General features: G+C 49.9%; 1 protein-coding gene across 1 annotated transcript; it reads left to right on the top strand.

The window, feature by feature from the left end:
- Nucleotides 1-355: 355 nt before the first annotated feature.
- Nucleotides 356-23,612, top strand: SCD (stearoyl-CoA desaturase). The gene is made up of 6 exons (XM_064513967.1): nt 356-680; nt 4,615-4,900; nt 12,912-13,042; nt 16,366-16,571; nt 17,980-18,212; nt 19,491-23,612. Exons 1-6 carry the CDS (start codon nt 654-656, stop codon nt 19,688-19,690), a joined length of 1,083 nt encoding a protein of 360 aa, XP_064370037.1. The 5' UTR covers nt 356-653; the 3' UTR covers nt 19,691-23,612.
- The last annotated feature ends 9 nt before the right edge of the window (nt 23,613-23,621 follow it).

The raw sequence follows: 23,621 nt of genomic DNA, 5'->3' as shown, positions 1-23,621 counted from the left end.
ACTCCCGGCACTCCCGCCCCGGGGCTCCGCGGCCGCGCTGTCCCCGCGGGCCTCGGCCAGCGCCGGTGCGGCGGCGGGCGCGGAGCGGAGCGGCGCGCGCAGGCAGCGGGCGCGCAGGGTGCGCGCCGCGGGGAGCGAACAGCAGATTGCGGGCAGCCAATGGCGAGGGCAGGCCGAGGTGGCACCAAATTTCCCGCAGCCAATCGGCTCGCGAGGGGGAAAAAAAAAAAAGGCAAGAAAAAAAGCGAGGAAAAAAAAAAGAAAAGCAGCCAGGCATCATGAAAGAGCCTGGCCCTCGCCATCCTCCTCTTCCTCAGCATCCTCCCTCCCTCCCGCCCCCCGCCCCGCCCCGCCCCGCCCCGCCCCGCCTCCCCTCCCCTCCCGGGCACGCCGAGAGCCGGGCCCCCGCCGCGACTCGCCGCCCGCCGCGCTGACCCCGCGCATCGCAGCCGCGGGCAGGGGGTCACCGGGAGGCCGGGGCGCCGCGGCAGCAGCCCCGCTTAAATACCTCCGCGCCGCCCGCCCCAGCCGCACACCGCGCCGGGCCCGGGGGCCGACAGGACACCGCGCCGCCGCCGCCGCCGGGGAGCAGCGCGCCCGCGCAGCGCCGCGAAGCAGCAGGGAGAGAGCCGGGGACGCGCCGCGGCCGCCCCATGCCTGCGCACGTGCTGCAGGAGGAGGTGAGCGCGGGGCCGCCTGGCTGGGCGCGGGGCCGCCTGGCTGGGCGCGGGGCTGCCGGGGGGCTGCCTGGCTGCCGGGGGGCGCCGGGACGCCGAGGCCGCGCCGCCGCTCTTTGTGCTGCCCTCGCTCCTTCCTCTTCCCTCCTGCCGCCTTCAGCAGTTTCACTTAAGGACGGGTTGCGCCGCTGCTCTCTTAGGAGAAAATGTCTATCTATTCCTCTGTCTGTGCTTGTGCACGCACTCACACACGCGTGTGCGTGTGCGTGCGTGTGCTTTCTGTGCCACTTTTCAATCGCTAGGCAAAGTCATTTGCTGCTAACTTAAGACATCACTCAAACCTCACGGGGAGACAGTGAATGAAACAGGAATATCCGCCGCTAGGATTAGCTCCCTGGAGAAGGCTTGCGGAGGGAGGGGGAGTGCCCTGGAATAGGCTGAGACTAAAATACAGGTTTACTTTAAAAACGTCGATCTAAGCGTTCTGGTAAGAGTCGTTCAGGAAGGTCTCTTGTGCCAAGAAGTACTGTGGTTTTTGGTAACGCTCAGACCGTGATTTTTTTTTTTTTTTTTTTTGGTAAGAAAAGGGTTTCGCTTACGGCATTTGTAACCCAAATGTTGCAGCAGGGAGCCTCTCTAGGACAGACGCAAGGTGAAAGCGGCTAGCTGCCCAGATGAAATGAATGATTGTGTCTGCATTGCCTTAGCCGAGCAAACAGGCAATGGGGGGAACAGCCCATTTCTGGCATAAGAAGGTTTGAATAATGACCTGGCACCAGGAAGATATGTAGAGCTGTTGGGTCTTTACAGATTTTTTTTTTTTTTTTTTTTTTTTTCTCTTCTCCTTTTTTTTGTGTCTCCTGGGATTCACCCTTTGGATGAGGGGAAGCAGGGGCTGATTCTGATGGTCTTTCTCTTGCATGCTCCTCCTGCCCCCCTCCTACCTGTGCCGAGCGGGAGGTGAACCACAACCGTGCTCCCTTGCCTGTCCCCGGCACGCGGGGTCTCCCCCGTCCCGTTGTGCAGGTGCTGTGACCTTCCAAGGATGCTGTGATGTAAAGAATTTTACTGCCTATTCTCCCCCGAAATGGATGCCAAGGACGGTGTGCTCAGACCGCGTTTCTTGGTCTAGGCGTGTAGTTTGGGGCATATCCTTAAGGCTGGAAAGAATCCTGTCCTTGGGTCCCACTGGGCATACTCCAGTATACTGGGCCCGAGATTCGGTGTCCTGGGGCCCCTTGGCTGAACCAGGGCTGGAGCCTTTGAGCGCCCGTTGGCTGTATACGCTGGCTGGTTGCCAGGATAACCTACTGAGTGTTCAACGCTGGTAGGGTACGTGTGGGGAGCGGAGGTGGGGGAACACATCTGTTCTGCAGATGAGAGCTGCAAAGTCATTCCGAAATGAGGGAAAGCTCATGAAAATGATTTAGCTTACTCTCTCCCCCTCCCAGCTCTAGAGCCCAAATCAATTCCCATCCCGCACTTCTTGATAGAAGCAGTAGGAGCCACTAGAGCCATAAGGGGATAAAAATCCTATTTCTTTCCTCCTCGTTTCCCTGATCCCCAGCTAAATAGCTGCCCTTCTTCTCCCTGTCCTCCCCCCACCATGTCTGTAATGGTGGAGCTGTGTTTTACAGCCATTTTATAGCCCTTTTGATTTAAGGTTAGGCTACATGTGAGAAATGACCAGTTTATATCAGTGCAATTCCAGCAGCATAGGTATGCCGGTGACATTCCTTATGTGACTGCTCTGACTCTGCAAGAAGAGGCCTTTTTTCTCTCTGCTGTTTTCTTTGCGCTCTCTCCTCCTTTACTCCTGTGTAACTTTGACAGTGACATAAGCTATCATAGAGGAAGAAAATGCAACTCCAACCCCACATTCTTACCCTGGAATCAGCATGTCCATATGGGGAGCGTTACCCGTCTAATTATACCACCAGATCTCTGCTGGGAATTTTTCCTGCATAGACAAGTCTTAGGTCTCCTTGGTAGATTGTCTTCCAGCCAAGGAAGAAAATTACGCCTTCCTGTCAAAATGTCAGATGAGAATATCTGACACTTTGGAATGGGCAGGACTTTTACTTGCCTAATCTCTAGATTAGAAGCCATTTCTCATGGTTCTTTTTTTAGGATTGCTTCTCAACTTTCCAGCAGCCCAGAGTATCACACCCTCAAAACTGACATTGATTAGAAAAGCAGGGAAAAGCAGCCTATAGCCAGGATGCAGAGAAGGCTGGTCCCAAGCTCAACAGCTGTCTGGATTCACTGAAAGCAGCAGGATACTGAGCATCCAGGTTTTTTCCTTTCTAACCAGGGAGTGTTTGATTCTAGAAAGAAAAACTTAGAGGGCTGCCTATGTAGAGATCATTTTACTTACCAAATGTGGGGAATCTTTTGGCTTTGCCAGCTCCTCCCTGTAGGAAGGTATGTCTGCAAACCTCTAGTTTCTACCCTTGAGAAAGGGAGGAGTTGGGGTGGCCACGTAAGCTGCCTCGCCTGATCTTAATGCCTCCCTCAGGAAACTAGGCTAGGGCAGAGCAGTGGCCTTCGAGAAATCCCAGGTGTCTGGAGGTAAATCAGCTTTTAATTCAGGGTAGATTTCTACTCGGAAGTGAACTGTCCCAGCTGCAGACTCCAGGCTTTGCCAAGGTGTCTCCAGTGATCCTGGCTCTCCCCTTCCTACCGGGCGCGACCTCTCTTGCCCTTTAGCGTGCAAAGGCAACGGCTCCAGCAGCGCGGGCAGCAGAGGGCTGGGCCCATTCGAGCAGGTTCCCAAGAGGGTGGAAAGTGAGGGGATGGGGGGTGGCATGCCCTCCCATCACTCGCATCCCACAGGCTTGGCACTTCTGGGATCGAGCCCGACTGGGTGCTTGGGTTTGGACCTGGCAAACGGCTACGAGCGCCAGCAAACAGGCGGCTGTCGTCGCGGAGGTGGAAACGGGTGATTCAGGGTTCAATGACCTGTCTCGTTAGGGTCACTCTTGCCTGCTCCTTTCGTCATGCGTGCCTGATCGGGCGGGCTGTCACTGGGCCAGGGCAAACAAGCATGTGGAGAGGGAATGCTGTATCTTGGTTACCGGAGAGGAGCCGGGAGCCAGAGTGACCGAACTTGCTTCTTAAATCTTCCTGTTCGTGTGCTGGGTAGCCTCTGCCAGGAGGATTCTCTTCCCTGTGCCTCAGCTTGCCTCTGGGTGAAAAGCAGGAGAGGGATAAAAGGCTCAGCGCCAGCCATGAAACAGGAACTGTAGGTCTAACTGGAAGCATAACTACTCAGCAGCTTCCCTCTGCTGATCTCAAAGCGTGTTGGTCTGACCACATCCCCAGCTGGATGGTGAGGCGCGGGGAGATAGAGAGGCACCACAGAGGGATGCCTCTGTGGATCTCTCTGTGATGTTCCCTTAGTGATCCCTAGTGCGGTGATACAAATATGCAGGAACAGGAGCAGCCCAATGATTTAAAATAAAATTGTATTTCAGATCATATTTCTCTCCCAGTTCTTTGTTCATTCACAAGATTTCCTTTATTGTTGTCTGCTTATGCACAAGCCCACCTAAAAATGCCCACAAATAAAACTGAAGGAAAATTAAAATCCTTGCAGCCTGCAAATGAACTCGTCAAAGCCACTGGTAGAAAAATTGACTTTCAAGACTTTTGCTTTACTTCCTGCACCCTGTGCACCATTCACCTCCTCCCCACAAAGGAACAGACCCACTCACTTTCACAGGCCATCACTCCGTGGGGCCAGAGCAGGCTGGTTTTAGTACCAAGGGGTAAGCTGCAAGAAAGGAGTCTACCAGGGAGCCGAAGGCTTCAAGGCTTGGTGCTGCCAGCCCAGCTCTTGCATGTTACAATTCCCTGCATTTGTAACCACTAACTTCTTGTTTTGTTTTGTTTTCCCTTTTCTTTCCTTGAAAATGTCCATTGCCACCTCTCCAAGGAGTTCTCCTCTGCTCCCACCACTACCACTGTCAGCACCCTCACCTCTCGGGTGACCAGGAATGGGGATGCCGTCATGGAGAAGAACTCACTCAATCATGAGGACTTGGCAGGAGACCGGGGCATGATGGATGATATCTTTGATGAGACCTACCGTGAGAAGGAGGGCCCCAAACCACCCCTGCGATATGTCTGGAGGAATATCATCCTCATGAGCCTGCTGCATTTGGGGGGCATATTCGCGTTGGTGCTGATACCTTATGCAAAGATCCTGACCTTGGCATGGGGTAAGTACGTACTTCTACTTGTTTCTTGGCATCTGCAAGCCTAGTTGTTGGGTTTTTCTTTCCTCCAGGCCCTGGGACTCAAGGAGGAGAAAGAAGGAAATGGAGGTCTTCTGTTGGAAGAAACTGCTCAGCCAGCTTCACAGCAAGCTGTGGGAGGGCTTGCTAGTGCCTGCTGTAAGGTCACGAAGGGGAAAGATTCGTCAGGGGACTACCTGGCTACTTAAAGAGCAGATCTGATGCACAGGCATTAGATGAGATGTGGGGGGATCTTTCCTCCTGTTTTACCCATCCTTGCTAGCTCACAGGGGTCCCCTGCCTAGCAGACTGTTACCGTGGGAGGTAGGAGAGCTGGGGACAGTTTTACTAGCCCAATTTTCTGGAACATTTGGTTCTCCTAGGAAGAGTTCTGATACTGAGTGAGCAGAATTTTTAAAACTTGCAATAAGTGTGGCCTGCAATGCTTCCTGCTAGGGAAGAAGCCCACACTTAAAAATGCAGCCACTTCTGGGATGAAGCACAAAAAAAAGTTTGATGGAGCACAGTGATGATCCCAAAAAGTCAGAGAAAAGATGCTAGTAAGAGCATTATCAGGGGTGGCTAGGGAGGCAAAATACAGGACATTATTTGGAGTGAGGCTACTGCCTGAAAATAACAACCATTACTGTTCTTTCCAAGGGAGGATGTATACCCTGCAGGGACTCCATGTGTTTGTGAGGGGAGAGAGGCAAAATACAATTGTGCTGAAGGTAAAAGGCAAGAATTAAATCCAAAGCTCAGTCTTTTATCATTCTTCCAAAAGCACAGATTAGCCCCCATCATCCTGAATTGTCTGACAACTTTCAAAAAGTAAATAAATAAAAGCAGCAGCAGCAGCAAAAAAAAAAAAAAAAAAAAAAAAAAGGCAGCTTAAGTGGCTCTCCAGGCAGCGAATTCCAATGGAAAGCACAACCAAGCAGAAGGTAGCTAGGCGAAGCTCCTCTTTCTTAGAGACCTTGCCCTGGGTGGGAACCAACCTTCTCCTTTGACTGTTTGAAAGGCAGCTGGGACCAGGGCCCAAGCTGCTGGGGGGCCGCACTTTCCAGGAGGTTTTGTATGGCCCCTTGGGGGATTTGAGCAGCTAGACTCTTCCCAATGGGGAGGTCCAGAGACTGCATCCAGCCCTGCCTGTTTGTGAGATAGGCCATGCTGAAACAAAAAGCGCCAGTCACATTTGAAACCTGCTGGCACCGCGGCAATGCTCTTGATTTCAGCGTGCTCCTTCAAAATGCTCAGCTGGGAGCTGGAAGCAGCCGTAAAGCCCATCCCCTGGGGAACGTCTGGCAGAAATAGCCTGGCCAAGCAGGCTGCAGACAGGCCCTGGAGAGGTCCACCTGGAGTCTTGTGCTCTTCCTTCCTGCCCCGGCCAGATGGGCTCCTGGGTCTATCGCACTCTCCAAGCCTGTCCTCCCAACAGCATTGAGCTGGGAGTATCACAGCTGGAGCAGGAAGGGGGTGCCTCCTTGCACAGCTGGACTGAGTCTTCCCCTCTCTGGCCATGCAAGTCTCTCACAGGCAAAAGCCTGGGGGATAAGCATCACTCAAGGTTACAGGACTGAGCCAAAAGCTGGCTACAGCATCTGAAGAAACAGGCGCTGACATGTTCTCTGTGCAGCTAGCGCAGCTTGTCAGGGGGCCGTTATGAAAGAAACTTTGCTGGGCCTTTCCCTTGTGAAAAACTGACAGGCTCCAAGGATGCACTGTGCTTATTTTCCCTGGGTCTGGCAGGGCTGAGCAGAACATGCAGCCTCAGCATGTCCTTGGAGGAGTGTTTCAGGGCTTCCAATCCTGCTCTTTGTGGTGGGAAGTCTTGCCCCTGGGCTCTGTGCTGCAAGGTGGGCGCTGCTGTCTCACATACTGTGCTGACGCCTTGGGTCATCCAACCCCAAGCCAAATATACTCAGGGCTTTGGGGCAAGGAGGGACAACGTGAATTGGGCTCCCCAGTTTCAGTTCAGGCTGCTGAAATGTGCTATGATTTCCACATCAGGCCAACCCTTCTCCCTTGAGCTCCCCTGAAATACTTAAGCTGGTTTGAGCATCTTGATTCAGCAAGGTTAATGCTATTTTGCATTCTACTAAACCCCATCTTACCACCAAAATGGCCTCTGAGGCAGTGTCTTTGCAATCACATGCTTGTTCAGGATGCCCATGAGGCATCCCATGGCAGTTTTGTAGGAATCTGTCCTGTTTTCTTGACCCCAATCCCTCCTGCTACCCTCGCTCAATGAACTCTGATGTGAGGAGCCAGGTGCTGGTCCTGCCACTGTGAGGCACTGTGTGATTCCTCGGTGGCTTCTGGAGTTACGAATGCCCTGGGAACTGGGAACAGGAGAAGGGCATGGAGTTTGGTGGAGCTGCACTGTTTTGGACTGGCTAAAGATCCATCCTCCATTAACAGAACTGTAATAGCTCCAGAGAGCTCCCTGCCTTGGATCACAGCACTTGTTGTAGGAAAGGATCACCTTGTTTTGCACTCAGCAGTCCAAACAGCCCCCATTAGTCCTTTCTCCTTGAGTGTGGACTGGAGCTGGGATACTCTGATACTCCACAGGTCTGGTTTTTCAGCAAGGCTCCCTGCTCTTTCTTGTATTTTCCCTTTCTCTGGGATATAGAGGGCCTCTGTGACTGTGTCATCTAGTGACTTGCTGTTATCTTCCCAGCACCCCCTCTTAGCAAGGAGAGGACTACAGTTCCCATTTTACACACAAGGACAGGGCAGTACAGAGATTTGTACTGTTCCCAATGGTACACCATGGGTTCTTGGCAGAGCAGCTCTCCCAGTGCTAGGCTGGGAGCTGCCCTTCATTTTCAGATCATCTCTTCCTTAGGTTATGTACATATAATATAGAATCAGCATGGCCCCGTGTGTTCTCTATAGTGATGCTATGGTCAGCTGTGTTGCCTGGTGATCCATCTACTGATCCATCTACTGATCCATCTACTGTATTTTTATAAGCAGCAATCCCTGCTTTTACCCTCCTCATCCAGAGTGCTGTCTTCTTGATGTTCCTGTCTCTCTGAAACCAGTTATATTGGTCACTGTGTCCTCTTTTGTTTTCATTTCTCTGTGTGCTAATTCCTCTTTGTCTCTCAAGTTCTCCAGCCCTGCCTTCATCATTGTTTGCTGTTCTCGTTGCTGTGTGCATTGTATCCCCTGATCTCTTTCTGGTACAGAGCTTCCCAGAACGAGCTGGGGTTGTTGATCAGGTGAGATCTCACCGTAGCGAGAATGCTCCAAGCCCTTCTACACTATCGCTCTCTAGCCAGCTCCTCTGTTATTTACTGTCTTCCTTATTGCACTTGACAAAATTTTGCCCTTACTGATCATGGGAAGATTTCATGTCATTTGCCAAAAGGCACAGAGTCCAAAAGGGGAGGATGCAAAGGTGATTGACAGTTTCTTCTCTCACTGCTCTGATCCTCCCCGGAAACATGATTTGCAGGTTGTCTTCCAGGCCCTCAGGTGTAGCAGACTGCTTTATTTGTATTAACCATTGTTGGCCTGGCCAACAGTGACTATAAAGCAGTGATGGTTCCTCTTGGCTTAGTGGTCTGACGCTACCCCAACTCCCTGCAGTGCCAGCAGTGGGACAAATGGGTTGATACTCGGTTTTTGTTGCTGCTGCATCATCTTTGGACCAAAGAGATCTTGCTGGAAAGTTTAGGTAACTCTGACGGTCTAAAAATTGCAGTCAATAATGGAAAAAACAATTGTACTACTATGGATGTGTCCAGCCAATATTTACAGAAGTCATTTGTTGCTTTCCCATCAAGGCTACTACTGGCAACACCTCTCCACTTAATATCATCTGCAAGTTTAATTAGCAGGCTGCAAACTTCTCTGAGTGCTGAGAGGAAGTTCTGATTTTGCCAGACAGGGGAGTTAGGATTTAGCAGCTCCAATTGCTCCTTCTAAACACTGTTGCCCTGCTTATGCAGTCTGTATTCATTTCCTTACTATTGCCATCTTTCTCCTCAAAATAGTAATTGTCTTGCTATCCTTAGGACCCACCCAGCTAGTAGGGATTGGGAGGCAGGGAGGGAACAGACTAGAGCTGTAGTTTTCCCTCCTGCTGAGCAGAAGTCTCTTGGACCCCTGCTGGAGCTGGGACACCTTTCCATACAACCACCCTCGGTGTTCACTACAGGTGACAAACCCTTCAGCACATTCCTGGCTTCCCATCATAACTGGAGGTCTGAATCCATGTCTCAAAGACGTAAAGGGCAGTGAATCACATAGGCATGACTGACTCTGAATTGTTTTGGGCTTCATTTCTGGAGCACTGAGTGTGTATTACTGCCAGTAGTCACAATTTTTTGTATTCCAGTTGAGTGGGTCACTGGCGACATCACCTGTGAGTTGACAATCTTTTGTCTAGAGCTCCTTGGATACTTCACAGCCAAGATCATGCCATGGTGTGGAATGTGGCTTTGAAACCTCAGCTGGTGTCACTGGCGGAGTGCCTAAGTCCTCCAGTTTGAGGCAGATTCACAAAGGAGCTATGATAATCAGCACTACTTTATCTCACCTTCTCCATCCTCTTTCCAATTTCAATCCTAGTGTATGATCTTGAAGGAGCTTTTCTTATTTCTTCCCTGTGCAATGCTCATTCTCTGCCTAAGCTATGATCATCATTGTGCCTTTTTGTGGCGATGAGTCCTCTGAATCGTTAAGGTGCTTGATTTTTCTGTTTTCTACCAGGCTTTTCAATCTCACTGTCGATACCCTGTTCCTGCTGTCCTGCTGTCATTATCACTGTCACAGCAACTCTGAGGTATGGCTGATGGAGCCAGTAGCCCCAAGGGTTTAGGTTTCTGCAGGGCTGGATATCATGTATGCTCAGATTGAGACTCAGCTCCTTTCCCACACAATGTGTCTCCTCCTTAGATAAAAAACAGCTGCAGCATACAAGCAAGAGGCAAGGCAGCATGAGATTACAGTTAGAGAGTTGTGGCCACAGCGGCTTTGGATGATGGCTGTTGGATGGTGACTGTTTTATGCCAGGGCACCCAAAAACAATGGTTACTCTTCCAAATTTTTAACAAACGTTTTCACTCAAGGCTACCCAAAGCAAGGACTAGGTTTTCAGGTTTCTGGGTCTGCTGGTGTCCCCGCCATGTCTCTTTTGTGATTCCTTGTGCTTGCTGCTATGTCTTCAAAAAAATAACCCAGCCAAGGAGAGAAGCCTGGACTCACTGCACTCACCTAACTTGGCATTTACTTTCCAGTGCCATTAAAGATTATGAACGATTACATAGTTTAATTAGCTGTCCTGTGTGCACTATTAGCTCACACCTACTGGCCTTGCTCTTTTTCCAGCAAGTTGCCCCCTACATCCTTGATTCAAAGTCCATTGCGATCTGCCATTTTTTTCTATGCACTCCCTGTCTGGTGTTTCTTATAATGTCCATACAGGTTGGGGTTTAAACCCAGATCCCTGGATCTTCCTCCCAGCTGTGTTATAAGTTGCTGTCATCCTTAGAAATTTATCTCACCAACAGAAGTACGCACAGTTGGTAAAAAGCTGCTCAGAGCTTTTATGACCTATGATTTTCTGGGTATAGCATCTTATGTCCAGGGGAAAATGGTGGTGTGTCATGCTCCTGCCACTAATAGGAAGTGTCTGAAATGTCCAAGAGTGGGTTAGTTTGTTATTGCAGTGTCTGAGGCCAGAGAGGTTCTGCAAATCAGAGTCAAATGTTAGGTGCTTTCTCAAGGGTTTTTTCTTCTCTATGAATTTGTGTAGATAGAGACTGATTTAAAATAAGTCTTAAAAATCTAAAACCAACAGCAAACTTGTCATGAGCTAGCTTATAATCTTCAAGTTAGCATCACTGGGCTTGGGAAAACCTTCAAGGTGTCCTGCATAAATATTTCCCTGTCAGTAAGCCAAAGGTAGACATGAACCAAACACCCTGCTCCAACATCCCTCCCCTCTCCCCTTCCAGGTTTGGCCAGCTTTGTGAGCTTTGCTGCAAAAGCCAGATATTGCTACATTTACTTTTATTTTCATCCCTTCTCATGCCCCATAAAACAGTTATGGCTGGTGATCTCTTGGCTCCTCTGAGAGACTGCAGAGGCCTTGGGAGACATGAGGAAGAGATGTGCTGGGCAGAGGCTTGCCTTGGATTCAGCAGCAGATGGGAAAGCCAAGAGAGAAGAAGAAGACAGGAAGTCACGGTCAGATCAGCAGACAGGGAAGGTGGCTGTTATACAGGGGAATAGGAGTGAGGAGGGTTCATGCAAGTTTAAGGGGCCAGAAGAGGGTGTTCAGTTCACTGAGACTGACTTTTAGCTGATAGAAGATTAAGCTTGGAATGCAGAAAAACAAAAAGGAGGTGATACAGTGAAGGAAGAGGGAACAGCAGATGATAGGAAATAAAGCCTGAATTATTTTTAATGAAAGAACAGGGTGACAGTGCCCTGCACATGTCTCCAATCTCTGATTCCAGACAAGTTTCTGGCAGAATATCTGTTTTCTGGGTTCAAGATAAGCTTGATTAGAGCCATTTGGTGTGATTAAATGGTATTGTCAAGCATACTGGAGATTCCTATCCATAGGCCTATGGATATGTATATGAATAAGGTGCTGTTTGCATGATTGATTTAGTAGGCTGAAACCTGCAAATTTATACCAAAGAAAGAGTTATCCCATGCGGAAACTGGGAATATTTCCCTTACCCCAGGGGACTGAAGGGTGATCAATTGTCTTGTGTGCCTTTTCCTCTCGATGTCTGAGCTTGCAGAGAAGAGCAACTGTTGAACACCCTCCGTCTTTCTGCCAAGCTTCCTGCCCTTCCTTTCTGGCAAAAGAGTTACTTTTCAGATCCAATTCTCTTCTGATCGCCAGCTTCCTAATGTAATGCTGCTGTGACCACACTGGAGATTTCTCTCCATTTTAGCTCTAGGGCCAGATGCTGGAACCTGGGTGAAACACCAAAGGCACTAGAATGGCATGCAGGAACACACAGAGCAGGGGACACATAAACATGTGATCCCGGGGGAGAGGGATGTGTTTTTCACTCACTGCCAGAGGGGCGAGGAATTCCTCCTGGCCTGTGTAGAAAGGGAGCACATGAAGCAGCCTTGAGGCTCATCCGGGCCGAGCAGCAAGTGCCTCTGCCCTGGGCATGACTTGCAATGAATTATTGGCCTTGGAGTTTCCTTCTGCAAATGCCGCAGAAGTTGAACAGAGAGGGGGATCACAAAGAGGCTGGGAATGGGAGGCTCTGGGCAGTTTTGAGTCTGTGATGTGACTGAAGGCCAGGGTTCAGTGGGATGGTAAATTAGACCTTTCTCTGGTCAGCTTCTGCTCAGAAAAAAAAACAGACAAGAAGCCTAACCCTGGGATTGAACTGTCGCCCTTAATAACTGTAAGACCATCTACTGCCTCTAGGTGAAAAGAATGCAAAAGAGATTTAGTGAGGTGTAGTGAGATAGGAAAGCAAGACCCTCGATCAATGGGGTTAGGAGGAATGGCGGGGAACTGTGCCTTGGTGAGGCTGTTAATGTGGAGACCTGTTAGAGCTGTTAACATAGAGCAATGTAGAAGCAGTGGCTCTATACAATTTTAAGCATCCTCCGCCATGTCAGATAACAGTATGCTGAAGGATTGATCCCTGAGACGAATCTTGTAAAGGAGAGTATCCTCCTTCGGTCACAGATGAGGAGTTGAAATGATTTGCCTGGGAAGCCTGTGGTAACTTTGGAGTCCTGAGACCCTGAGGTGACATCCGGACGGGGCCTTCTGCCTCCCAGGCCAAGCCTGCCTGATGGTCACAGAGAGGGTAAATGCCTTGCAGTGGAGTAAGGGCACTCATGTTGGTTTTACTGCCCCAGTCTAGGCTTTCCACAGGTTCCTGGTTTGCCTGTACAGCTTTGGCGGAAGGCCTGCCTTTGTGTTGAACTTGCCTAAAACTTTGCCACAGCCTGCCTTGCTCTAAGTGCCCCAACACTTTCTTTTCCTCTTCAGCTGTTCTGTGTTTCATGGTGGCTGCTCTGAGCATAACGGCTGGAGCTCACCGCCTCTGGAGCCATCGGTCCTACAAAGCCACGCTGCCCCTGCGGATCGTCTTGACCATTGCAAACTCCATGGCCTTCCAGGTAAGCACCTTCCTCATGTGTTGCCAGTCCTCAGAAGGGAGCACTCCCCAAGCTGAAGACAGATTCATCTCGCCTACTACCTCTTGTTGAGCAACAACCGACCCTTTCCACCTGACACTCTGGTGCTGGAGTCTGTCTCGTTGTCTTCGCTTTGTCACTTCAGAGCATGACTCCGGGACAAAGCTTCCTAACAAGGTGGGGGGAGGACTGCTGGCCAAGACCAGGGGTAGGAAAGCTCTCCAAAGCAGGAATGTACCCTTCCCTCAAGGTGCAATCTGTCCATGCTTGTTCTTGGGTCCTGTGAAGGACATGTGGAAGTGCCAAGTGCTCTCCTGTTGTTCAAGTTGCCTCACCCTCCCCTTGCTGCACTGGTGATAACGGGGACACATCTGCACAGTCTAGGGAGCCAAGCTGTAGAAATTGCTGCCGTGGAAGGACTAAGAACTCGTTGAGATTATGCATTTAGGGCATCCTTCTGTGGTTAGTAAGAATGATGATGCCTAATAACCATGTTGTTAGGTCCTGCCACTAGCTTCCAGAGAGTCATCCCAGGGCAATGCTGTTTCAAGGAGAGAAGGGTTGGGCGCATTCATAGTGGCCCATATAAGCTGATAAGCACCTCATGATATTGCCTAACCACTCATGAGAGCACTTCACAGTTCATGAAGCAAACAAACCAGGAAGTCCTTAGAGACTGTAGAAAGTAGCAGAGATGGCCCTTTAGAAGAAACTACAATTGAAAACTCAGATTGGATTGGTACAGAAAAATCATGGTGATCTCTCATGTTTGCTGCTGTGAGAGTGCTCTAACAGCACTCTGTTCTCCAACTGTACTCCAAACAGCTTTGTACAGGCTTGCTAATGTGCTAGGAAGTGCTCAGGAGTGTGGCAGGGTGGAGCACTTTCTGCTAGAAGAAGGTGCACAGAAAGGAGTCAGTGCTGTGCCCTTAAGTGATTTTTCAGCTGAGTTGAGAGTGAAAAGTAAAGCCCAAGAGGACCAGGTATTTCAGAGACATCATCTGTCTCTCCCCACTGTGTAGCCCTAGAGGACGTCATTTCATTGTCGCGAAATCAGAAGAGTGTGGGGATGTTTTTCCAGCCTTGGAAAACTTTCTGAAACATCAGTCACTTTCCTATTCCCTGTTAGTACCAAACCAGAGTGTTTCATAAGGAATAGGAAGGACCACGCTGCTGATTCCAGCTACTGGTCAAGTGCTCAGCAAGGGAACAGGATGGATTGCTGTGTTTTGGCCAGTCATACACAAAGACTGTCTTTTGCAGGGTTATAGGGCAGAGGGGGAAAGAATTTGCTGAGCTATTGCTCTAGGGGATAGGGATAGACAAAGATATGAGATAGACAGATATTTCAGCTTCAATAGCAACTAATCCAAAGTTTTACTGAAAATTCAGTACCATGCCCCATGGAATTTTTTTTTAAATAGTTATTTTCAATGAGATCAAAAGAAGGTTTATTTTGAATTTACCTCATTCCCATTAGTAGCAGCCACTCCAAAATCAGGCTGGTAACTTTTTAAGCCAGAGAATACCATAAATTATCTTATCTGAGGTGTTCCAGAGAATGCCTACTGGCTGCTGAAGCAGCAACCAGTGACTTGTGATTTCAGAGAATACAGCAGTTCTGCCCTGTGTCAGTTCCTCTGCCTACAAGACCATGCAGCTGCAGCACAGCAGGAGCTCCTCTGGTTGTAACCTGTAGTTGGAAACTCCTGACAAAGGAAGAGTTCTCCTTGGCTTTGCAGGCTGGTCTCATAAAGCCATGATTTTCAGACAAGGTTGCAGTTAGAGTCGGCCCCAAATTAAGATGTGTAGAAATTCTGTGTGCTTAAGTTTGGGTCAAGATCCCAACTTTCCAGCTTTGAGACCTCTGATTTGTGAGTGTTTATGCACAGGTTGTGAGGGATGAGGTGCTACCATTCTCCAGCTGGTATCCAGCCAGTACGTGGTCTCTTTCCAAATTTGTGTCTCCTACTTCCAGTGAAAGGATTCCAGGAGACAAAGAAGGCATCCTCAGATGTCTGTCAAATTTCAGGCTGGGATTTCTCAAGTTACTTTGTGCTGTATGGGATCTGGGATGTGAAAAAGACTTAGGATCACAGGCGAAACATTTCCAGCATGGGTACTGACTGTGCTTCTCTGCTTAATGGATGGAGAAGACTGCTTGGCCACGTTCTTCTGGGGGATGCTGTGACCAAGCTGTGGCTAACATCAGTAGGGGCTGGTGATACTTGGATGTGCAACAATTCCCAGTATTTGGATATAAGCGAGAGATGACTCCTGGCCCATATCTATCACTGTCTCATTGCATGGCCCATGCAATCATTTCCTCTCAGTTGAAGGATGCGTGTCTGGTGGCTATGGCACTTGAGACCGAGTCGGGAGGAGTTGTGTCTCTGCCACAGGCTCCCTGTGTGGACATGGCCAAGTCACATAATCCTTAAAGGCATAAATAGGAAATAGGAAAGTGCTTGGATCTCTGTTTCCTGTTTTCTAGGACAGTGTAATATGGCTTTTAGCACCTTGAAATCTTGGTATAAAGGAATGAGTACAGGCAATTAATATAGAAGCAATTCTTAAAACTGGCCGAAACAATCATACAGATGATGAAAACTTTGACATTTCCAAACTGTATTGATTTTGCAGCTTGAACTGAACTCTTTAGGGGGTGGAAGGGTGGGTTATTTTTTGATAATTGTCATTGAAATGATGTGTTTATTCTATTTCTAAAGAGGGACCTTCACTTTTTTAGGACTATTTGTTTTCTAAGAAAAAAAGTTAATAGAAATCTCACCCTCTGTTAAACAGTTCCATCTGATTTGGCAATACCAGGGAAAGTAAGGCAGGTTGACCCATGGAAAATGTCAATGCAGAGAAAAGGGGCAGATTGGTCAATCTCAGCTGGCATAAAGACAGGGGACAAGTGACCAACCAGAGCTGAGTGTGTGAGGGAGGAGACACAATCTGGCCAATTAGGGCTGGCTGTTGCGGGGGTAGGGGAACAGACTGACCAGTCAGAGCCTGTCATGCTGTAGAGGATGTTTAGACCACAGCTTAAAATTAATTTTAAAACGAGAGAAAAGAATGCCCACAAAAAAGCAGCTTTTGAAGAAAAACAAAATGGTTGAGCAAAGAAGGTCCAGCCTCTGTTTAAAAAGCCAAAACAACCCAAATCTTGAAGAGAGTTAAAATGACTGATATGAGTTAAGGTCATGGGATTTAGGTGCTTCAACTGTTTTAGGCTCTTTTGTTAATTCAAAGAGAGCCTTTCGCCCTAGCTCTGACTCTCTGCTCCTGTTGCCTTGCAGAACGACATCTACGAGTGGGTCCGAGACCACCGTGTCCACCACAAGTTCTCTGAGACAGATGCAGACCCTCACAACGCCATGCGGGGCTTTTTCTTCTCCCACATCGGCTGGCTGCTGGTGCGCAAGCACCCAGATGTCATAGAGAAGGGCCAGAAACTCGACCTGAGCGACATCAAGGCTGACAAAGTGGTGATGTTCCAACGGAGGTGAGCGGTGGGGGGTGCCCCAGGGCAGAGCTGGTTTGGGATGGAGCGGAGACCCTGCAAATGGGCTGGGGAGCCCAGGCACTTCTGAGGGAGGAGAGTTTGGCATAAAGGGGACTGAGGGCATCTCATGAGAAATGTTGCACCTGCAGCCCGTCTGAGGCTTTGCCATGGGATGAACCCACCTCTTCTGTAGAAGGCGTTTAAGAACTGGTACTACCACCTAAAATCCATGCGCCTTTTCCACCCAACTGCCCTGTACCATCTTGTCTGCAGTGGGCTGAGCTTCCTGCTGCCAAACCCCCTCATATCTGCCTGTACATGTCCAGCCTCCCACTTTGGCTGGTTATGAGCCAGGCTGCAGGGTGCCTCCAGGCCATTCCTCAGAGATGTTACGGAACCAGCCTTCTAGACTGTTCCTCTGCCCGTCTCGCATCAGTCTCCTGGATGGTGGTGAAACAGAAGCTGAAAGTATGGGCAGAAGAGAGGCAGTCACTGAGAAGGACAGTCTTGATTTATTGATGCCTCTCCTGTGGGGTGTCTCTAAGTTGTCAGCGCTGCCAGCCAGGAGAAACCACTGTGCTCAGGGACTGAACTGGGATTTTCGTTGCATGAACCTGAGCCATGATGGCTTGTCACTTACCCTGTGCCTACTACAATGGGCTGATGTTTGAATAAAGCCTTAAGATGCTCTTACATGCCGCTCATCCACAGCCCTGTTACCAGGGCTGTGAGGATGGGAGACTGAACTTGTGTAGTAACTGTTCTCATTCTGGAGGTCCCTAGCTCAGTCCCAGATGAACCAGGCAAAGTTTATGGCTCTCCTCTGTTCTGTACCCTGGATTTTTCTGGCAGCTCATCAGAGTGGTTTGGCTTTCTCCACTCCCATCTTTCCAGTATGAGAGGCCCCACATGTCCCATTGCATGATGGGGAAAAGTGTCCCTTGCTTTCACTTGGGAGGGTGTATGGTACACAGGGCCAAGTCTGCAAGAAGGAGTTGCAACCCTGGTCCAGAGCTGTGGAGAGGACCTTCTACAGGACTCCACAGTGTGGGGATGCCTTTATGGGACCCAACAGAGCTGAGAAGCAAATGGCAGATCAGGCCAACAGCAATAGCTGGTGTCTGGACTCATGGTGAAAGGGATGCTGCATTGTGCATATGTGAGATCAGGGCAGGAAAAGCTGGAGTTCAGTCTGTCTTCGGCTCAGTGATAAGAGTTGGGAGTCTCCAAGAAGCACTTCTGGGCATCCAGGGCAAAAGATGCAGGGGGGAGGGATGAAGTATTTCTATACTGGTTTTTTTTCTGTATCACTCAGGTGAGCATGAATCCTCCAAAGGGAGGATTGAACCAGCTCCTCCTGCCTTGCCTCTGACACTGAACTGTTTCCGTCTGGTCTCTTCCTTTCCAGGTACTACAAGCCCTCGGTGGTGCTGATGTGCTTCGTGTTGCCTACTGTAGTGCCCTGGTACTTCTGGGAGGAATCCCTCATCATCAGCTTCTTCATTTCAGCCATCCTGCGCTACGTCCTAGGGCTCAATGCCACCTGGTTAGTGAACAGCGCTGCTCACATGTTTGGCAACCGGCCATATGATCAGTACATCAACCCACGAGAGAACCCCCTGGTCAGCCTGGGGGCCCTAGGTAAGTTCAGTGTCTGTGTCTTTCCCTGCCTGCAGATTGCAGAGTGAGGATTGACCCTGTCCACCCTTGAGGCTGCAGCTGCTTCTAGGGTGGAGCAGAGAAAGCAGCTCCATAGGGCTGGCCTGCCTGATGGGGAGGAAAGAGCAGAGGGGCACTATGTCTTCTAAGGAGGCTGGTGGCTGGAGGGGGTAGGTATATAGAGAAATAAGAGAGGCCAGCTTCTTAGTGTGGCTTAGACATCATTGATCTGTGAAGGGCAAATCACACTCAGCCAATCTATACTACCCAAAAGCCTGGCCCAGGAAGACATAAGAGTTAACACCTCAAGTTTTCCTACAAAATGGATTGGCCCTACGAATCCAGGTGTCCCCAATTCCCCTTGCACCTCTCACATCCAGCCCAGCAGCCTTTGCATTCTGGGGATATTTTCCAGGTTGGCTTTTGAGTACATAAGGGCAGTGGGGTTATCAACTTGCACCAGCCTCTCTCCAGGCTGGAAATGACTCTGCTACGCTTAGCACCTCCTTATCTCAACAGTGATATTTTATTTACCCTGCTGCAAGGTCTCTCTGCCCCATTTATCAGGCCAAATATCTTGCGCTGCAATCCCTGCTTATCTGTGTTAGATTTATCATCTTGAAAACCTGTGGGTGCACATTTGAATATGTTTGCAGAAGCAGCTGGTGATTTTGGGGTGCTGGGGTCTGAGACAAGCCAGATCTCTTGTGTTCCCACAGAAACACTGAGGAGATATCCCCTCCCAGGATGGATTCCCAGGTTAGCCTGGCCATCCCAAGGTTAGCATTTGCCCTGGCCTGTTCTCCCAAGGCCAGATCCTCAGCTGGTTTCCATCACAGCAGTGCTCTATACATCACTGGGACTGCACTGATCTCCACCACCGAAGGATCTGCTCCTGGCTTTTTAGTAGGGGGGATCTGAGCTGCAGAGATTCAGTGGGTAGGAGCAAGAGTCCAGACAATGTCATTGAAGGGGTGAGCACTGAAGCCAGACTTGACACTCTCCAGAGTAGGGTAGGTCACTTAGTGGAAGTCCAGCTGCATTACTCCCATCTGGAGAAGCCCTTCGGATATTTGCATTAGGATTGTCTGTGTTATAGGAGTATGGAGTGGCGTCTCCTGGCTTGTCACAGACTCACTGCAGGTCTAGCTGGTAGCTCAACTCATACTGATAGCCTGTTTCAGGAACATGGTTCTTTGGGCCCAGTGAAAGAGGGCCTAACCAAGAGCTCTGCAACATCTCCCTGGTTTTGTTTTGCAGGAGAAGGCTTCCACAACTACCACCACACCTTCCCCTACGACTATTCCACCAGTGAGTTTGGCTGGCGCTTCAACTTGACAACAGCCTTCATTGACTTCATGTGCTTCCTGGGGCTGGCCAGCGATCGCAAGAAGGTCTCCAAGGAAGTCATCCTGGCTCGGAAAATGCGGACTGGAGATGGAAGTCACAAGAGTGGCTGAGTTCCTGCTCCCCTCCACACACACATCCACACCTCTCCTTCCTCCTTTTTTCTCCCTTTCCTGACCCCTCCGAACACGCTGGACAGAGATTTAATGTTCTGTTTACTAACTACTGAATAATGCTACCGGTTTGCTTAAGATAATGATAATGAGTTTTAATCCCCGCCCACACTGTATTTTATGTGATGTATTTAAAACCTAGAACTCTGCCTTTATAGCTCAAGGCCACCCCTTTCCCTCCTCTGTTTTTCCTTCTTGTTATTCTTTTCTCTTTCTCTCTAGCCCCTCTATTCCTTCTTTCTCTTTACTTTTGTCCCTGTCTCTCCTTGGCAGAGGAGCTGGTAGAAAGTAGCGTAGGGTATCCCCACTGCAGCCGGCTAAATAATACGGAGTTAAGGGAAGTCTGTACCTGCCAGCTGAAGAGTTGAGCCAAAGTCAGTGATTCTCTTCCTCTCACCGACCTCCAGAAACTCCCCCCTCTCCTTCCTCTGTCCCTCCTTCTTTCTCAAGGGCTGCTGACACTTGGCATCACTAAACTGCTTTCTCTGGGAAAAGCAGCCCTGTCCCCGCTTCTTGCCCTCAGAGAGAGAGAGAGCATGAAGTTGTCTCTCCCCCTTGCACCTCACAGCAGTGGCCTCTCTGGCTCACGCAGGTGAGGCCAGGCCAGGGGAAGCTGGGGAGATGAGAGCCCTGAAAGCCTCTGGAGGGCTCCAGGCAGGTCTGTCAGTTGGCCACGGGGTACGGTGGCAGCTGACAGCACTGGAGGCAGGAAGCCTCCGTGGCCTTATTACCTCCTCGGTCTGGTGTCACACCTTCCCTCCCATCGCCAGCCTGCTGCGCCTTGGGGCTACGGCTGCCTGCGGAGACCGGATGCAGCACCGGGCGCCGGACTCCACGTGCCGCTTTGGAAAGCTGCGGAGAGAAGGGCCGCACCAGGAGATGGAGGGCTGTGCCACCCAATGCCGCGGGACTGGACTGGCCTGGGGTGGTTTTGTTCAGAAGCCGTCAAGATTTTGCCAGCAAACGAGACTTTGCCAAAATGGAGAGAAGGAGAAGGATGTAAACCAAAGCTCCACCATTGTGTTAAGCTGCTTGATGTGCTGGAAGAAGAGGGTTCCCACTGGGCAGCAAGCGGATGTCCTTGGGTCCAGGTGTGTCCTATGGACTCCCTGGTACCGAACACGGAGCATGGAGGGGCAGCTGGTGCCGCCTCCGAGTGTCCAGGGTAGTGAGGGACAGCCTAGAAACACAGCAAGCAGGTGAGGAGGGTATCTCAGAGGGCTGAAGGAGCTGGTCTCTCTTTCCACACGGGCTCCACTCTGTTGATTAACAAGTGCCTGCCAAAAACCGACACGGAGCCAGGTGGCACTGAGAGTTTGAGGGAATCGAGGCCTCCTGGGCAAAATGCCGGTCCCAGCGTGTGCCACCTCGTAGTGAGATGAGGCCAGACCAAGAGAGGAGTTGGGAATGAGTTGTTTTCCTGCCTGTGGTCTACCGAGGTGGTTGGCAATCAGCTTTCTCTGCTCCTCTGAAAGGCTCCGGAGAGAGCGTGGGAGTGGGGAGAGGGAGGGAGAGAGCAGCTCCTTGTCAGGCCCTTAACTTGCCTCCGTGGGTTGGTGCCCGAGGCCATCCTCAGCAGTCCTGGAGCGGGGGCAGTGCGTGCTGGCCCCCACGCAGCTCGCAGCACAGCGGAGAGCCACCCGGCAAGGGGCGGCCGCTGCCTCGCTTCCTAGCCTGGTGAGCACACCGCTCCCCCGTGACAGCACGTGGCGAGGGCGGCTGAGTTTGCTTAAAGGTCAGTTACATCCCCCAGGGCCCCGGGACATTGCGAGCACGCAGTTGAAGGGTGTGTTGGATAAAAAAAATCATTGTGGGCGTTCTTTCCTGCAAGCTGCAGAGACCATAGCTTTAGTACAGGCCATGGGTTAGGTTTTGGGTGTAGCGGTCTCCAGCCCTTCACCAGGCTGAACACGCTTCCCCCCCCCCCCCATTATTTTTATTTTTATTATTATTATTATTAGTTGTAGCAATAGTATAATTTTTTGTTGCTTAAATGCATCAAATGGAGCTGGAGGAAAGCACAAGAGGTGGCCAAGGGTGGCTGGAAAGATTTGATGTTGGAGTGGGGCTTGTAGCGTCTCCCTTATCCAGGCAGGTCAAGGAAGGCAGAGGCAGAGCAGATGCCAACTTCCTCACCTCGGCTGTGCCACGTCGCATCCAGGCAAGCTTTGCAGGAGCGAGTCTCCGCAGCTCTGCTTTCTCCTGCTGCTGGGAAATGCCCCAGGATCCAGGACAGCTCTGTGATACTCTCCTTGAGAAGGAGAACATGCTTGTTGCTCAGAAAAGAAGTCCTTCTCTTTGCCTTTGCCCTCCCTGCCACTTCCATGGCCTTGTTACTGTTCATCAATGGGACCCTGCTCGTTGGTGAGGCAGTCAGGATCGATGTGGTCGCTGGCTGAGAGATACAACAGGGAGGAAGGGAGCCCTTCAGCTCCTGGTGTCCTAAGCATAGGCGGCGGCAGCTGGAGGCAGCACCCTCACCGCCTTAAGGCTCATGGCTGTCCTGGGGCAGTGTGGTGCAAAGAGGGATGCAGCTAGAATTGTATTCCTCCATTTAAAAAACATCACACACACAAAAAGGAACGCTACTAGTCTGAAATGTGGGCTGACTTTACCTTAGTCTAAACCCCTCTGAAATCATGGAAGTCTCCAGAGAGGATGAATTTGCTCCATCCAGGAATTTGAAAGGCAGGTGGGGAGGGGAGAAAGTGAAGCGAACGATTTCCCTGCTCCTGGTGCCCTTAATGTGTTGTGTGACATACCCTATGGCAGAGAAGCGTGCCATGACATGCTGCAATATTTCACATCCTCTCAGCAGAGAAGCAGGGTTTGACATCAAGGGTTCCCTTCAAATTTCAAGTGCTTATTTGGGTCAAGAGATCTGGAACTAGGGTGGAAGCTGAGGAGCAGTAACCAAACAGTCCTGGTGTTTGTCCAGTCACTTTAAAGGTAGATTGGAAAATATCTCTGGGTGCCTTAAATTTTTCTTTAATATACATAGGAGTATTGACAGCTATTTGCCATATTTTTTTCGGTTTTGCTGAATTATGAACATTTGAGGGGTTTCTTAATTATTTAATTGCCTACATTGAACTGTGGGTGCAGGTGATTTTGAATGTACTTGAGTTAGAATTTTTGTTAGATTAAGAAACAGATACAACACTTTAAGTAGAACTTTGTTTGCTCTATATATATATATATATATCTACCTATAAATATATATATATATTTTTGGTGGCATGTTTGTATCCTGGACGCGTCTTCTGTATGTTTAGCTTAAATGAGTCTGTGAGAGGTAGAAGAAGAAAATGCAGCAGTGGGCCCCAGTGGCTAAAGCAGTGATTCTCCTGGGCTCTGCTCCCAGCTTAGCTGCTTGCTCACTGCATAACGTTAGGCAAAGTCACTTAAAAACGCTCTGTGCCTCAGTCTCCCTGTCTGTAAAACGGGGTTACACCCTGCCACTCGGGGTGTGGCGAGGCCCAGCGCGGACTTGCACGGAGAGCAGGAGGAGGGAGGCATACCACACGCACACCGGTGCTGACGGAAGCGTTCACTGGTTTGTTTTCCAAGACCGTTCCCAGCCCCGACGATATTGTGAAAAGCAGATGTCCAAGTGTTGGGTGTTTGGGGAATGGTTGGAAAGTTGAATCTGCACATTGTCTAAGCTCTGTCGCTGTTGAAATGTGAGTAGGATACAATTTTCACAGCTTAGGGATTTCTGCATAGTAGTATCTCTGTTTTGTGTACTGGAAAAGAAAAAAACGACCTTTTTGAAATAATTTCTACTAATACGGAAACAGATGTCTGGTTGTGCTGATCTGAAATTTTATTTGTTCATAATAAAAATGTTACTTTAAAACTCTCCGGACTG

The sequence above is a fragment of the Dromaius novaehollandiae genome, chromosome 6 (genome assembly GCF_036370855.1).
Source record: "Dromaius novaehollandiae isolate bDroNov1 chromosome 6, bDroNov1.hap1, whole genome shotgun sequence".
In the NCBI taxonomy this organism is placed as follows: Eukaryota; Metazoa; Chordata; class Aves; order Casuariiformes; family Dromaiidae; genus Dromaius; species Dromaius novaehollandiae.
Note: the sequence above shows the minus strand (reverse complement) of the source record. Positions and strands in the feature narration are given on the sequence as shown.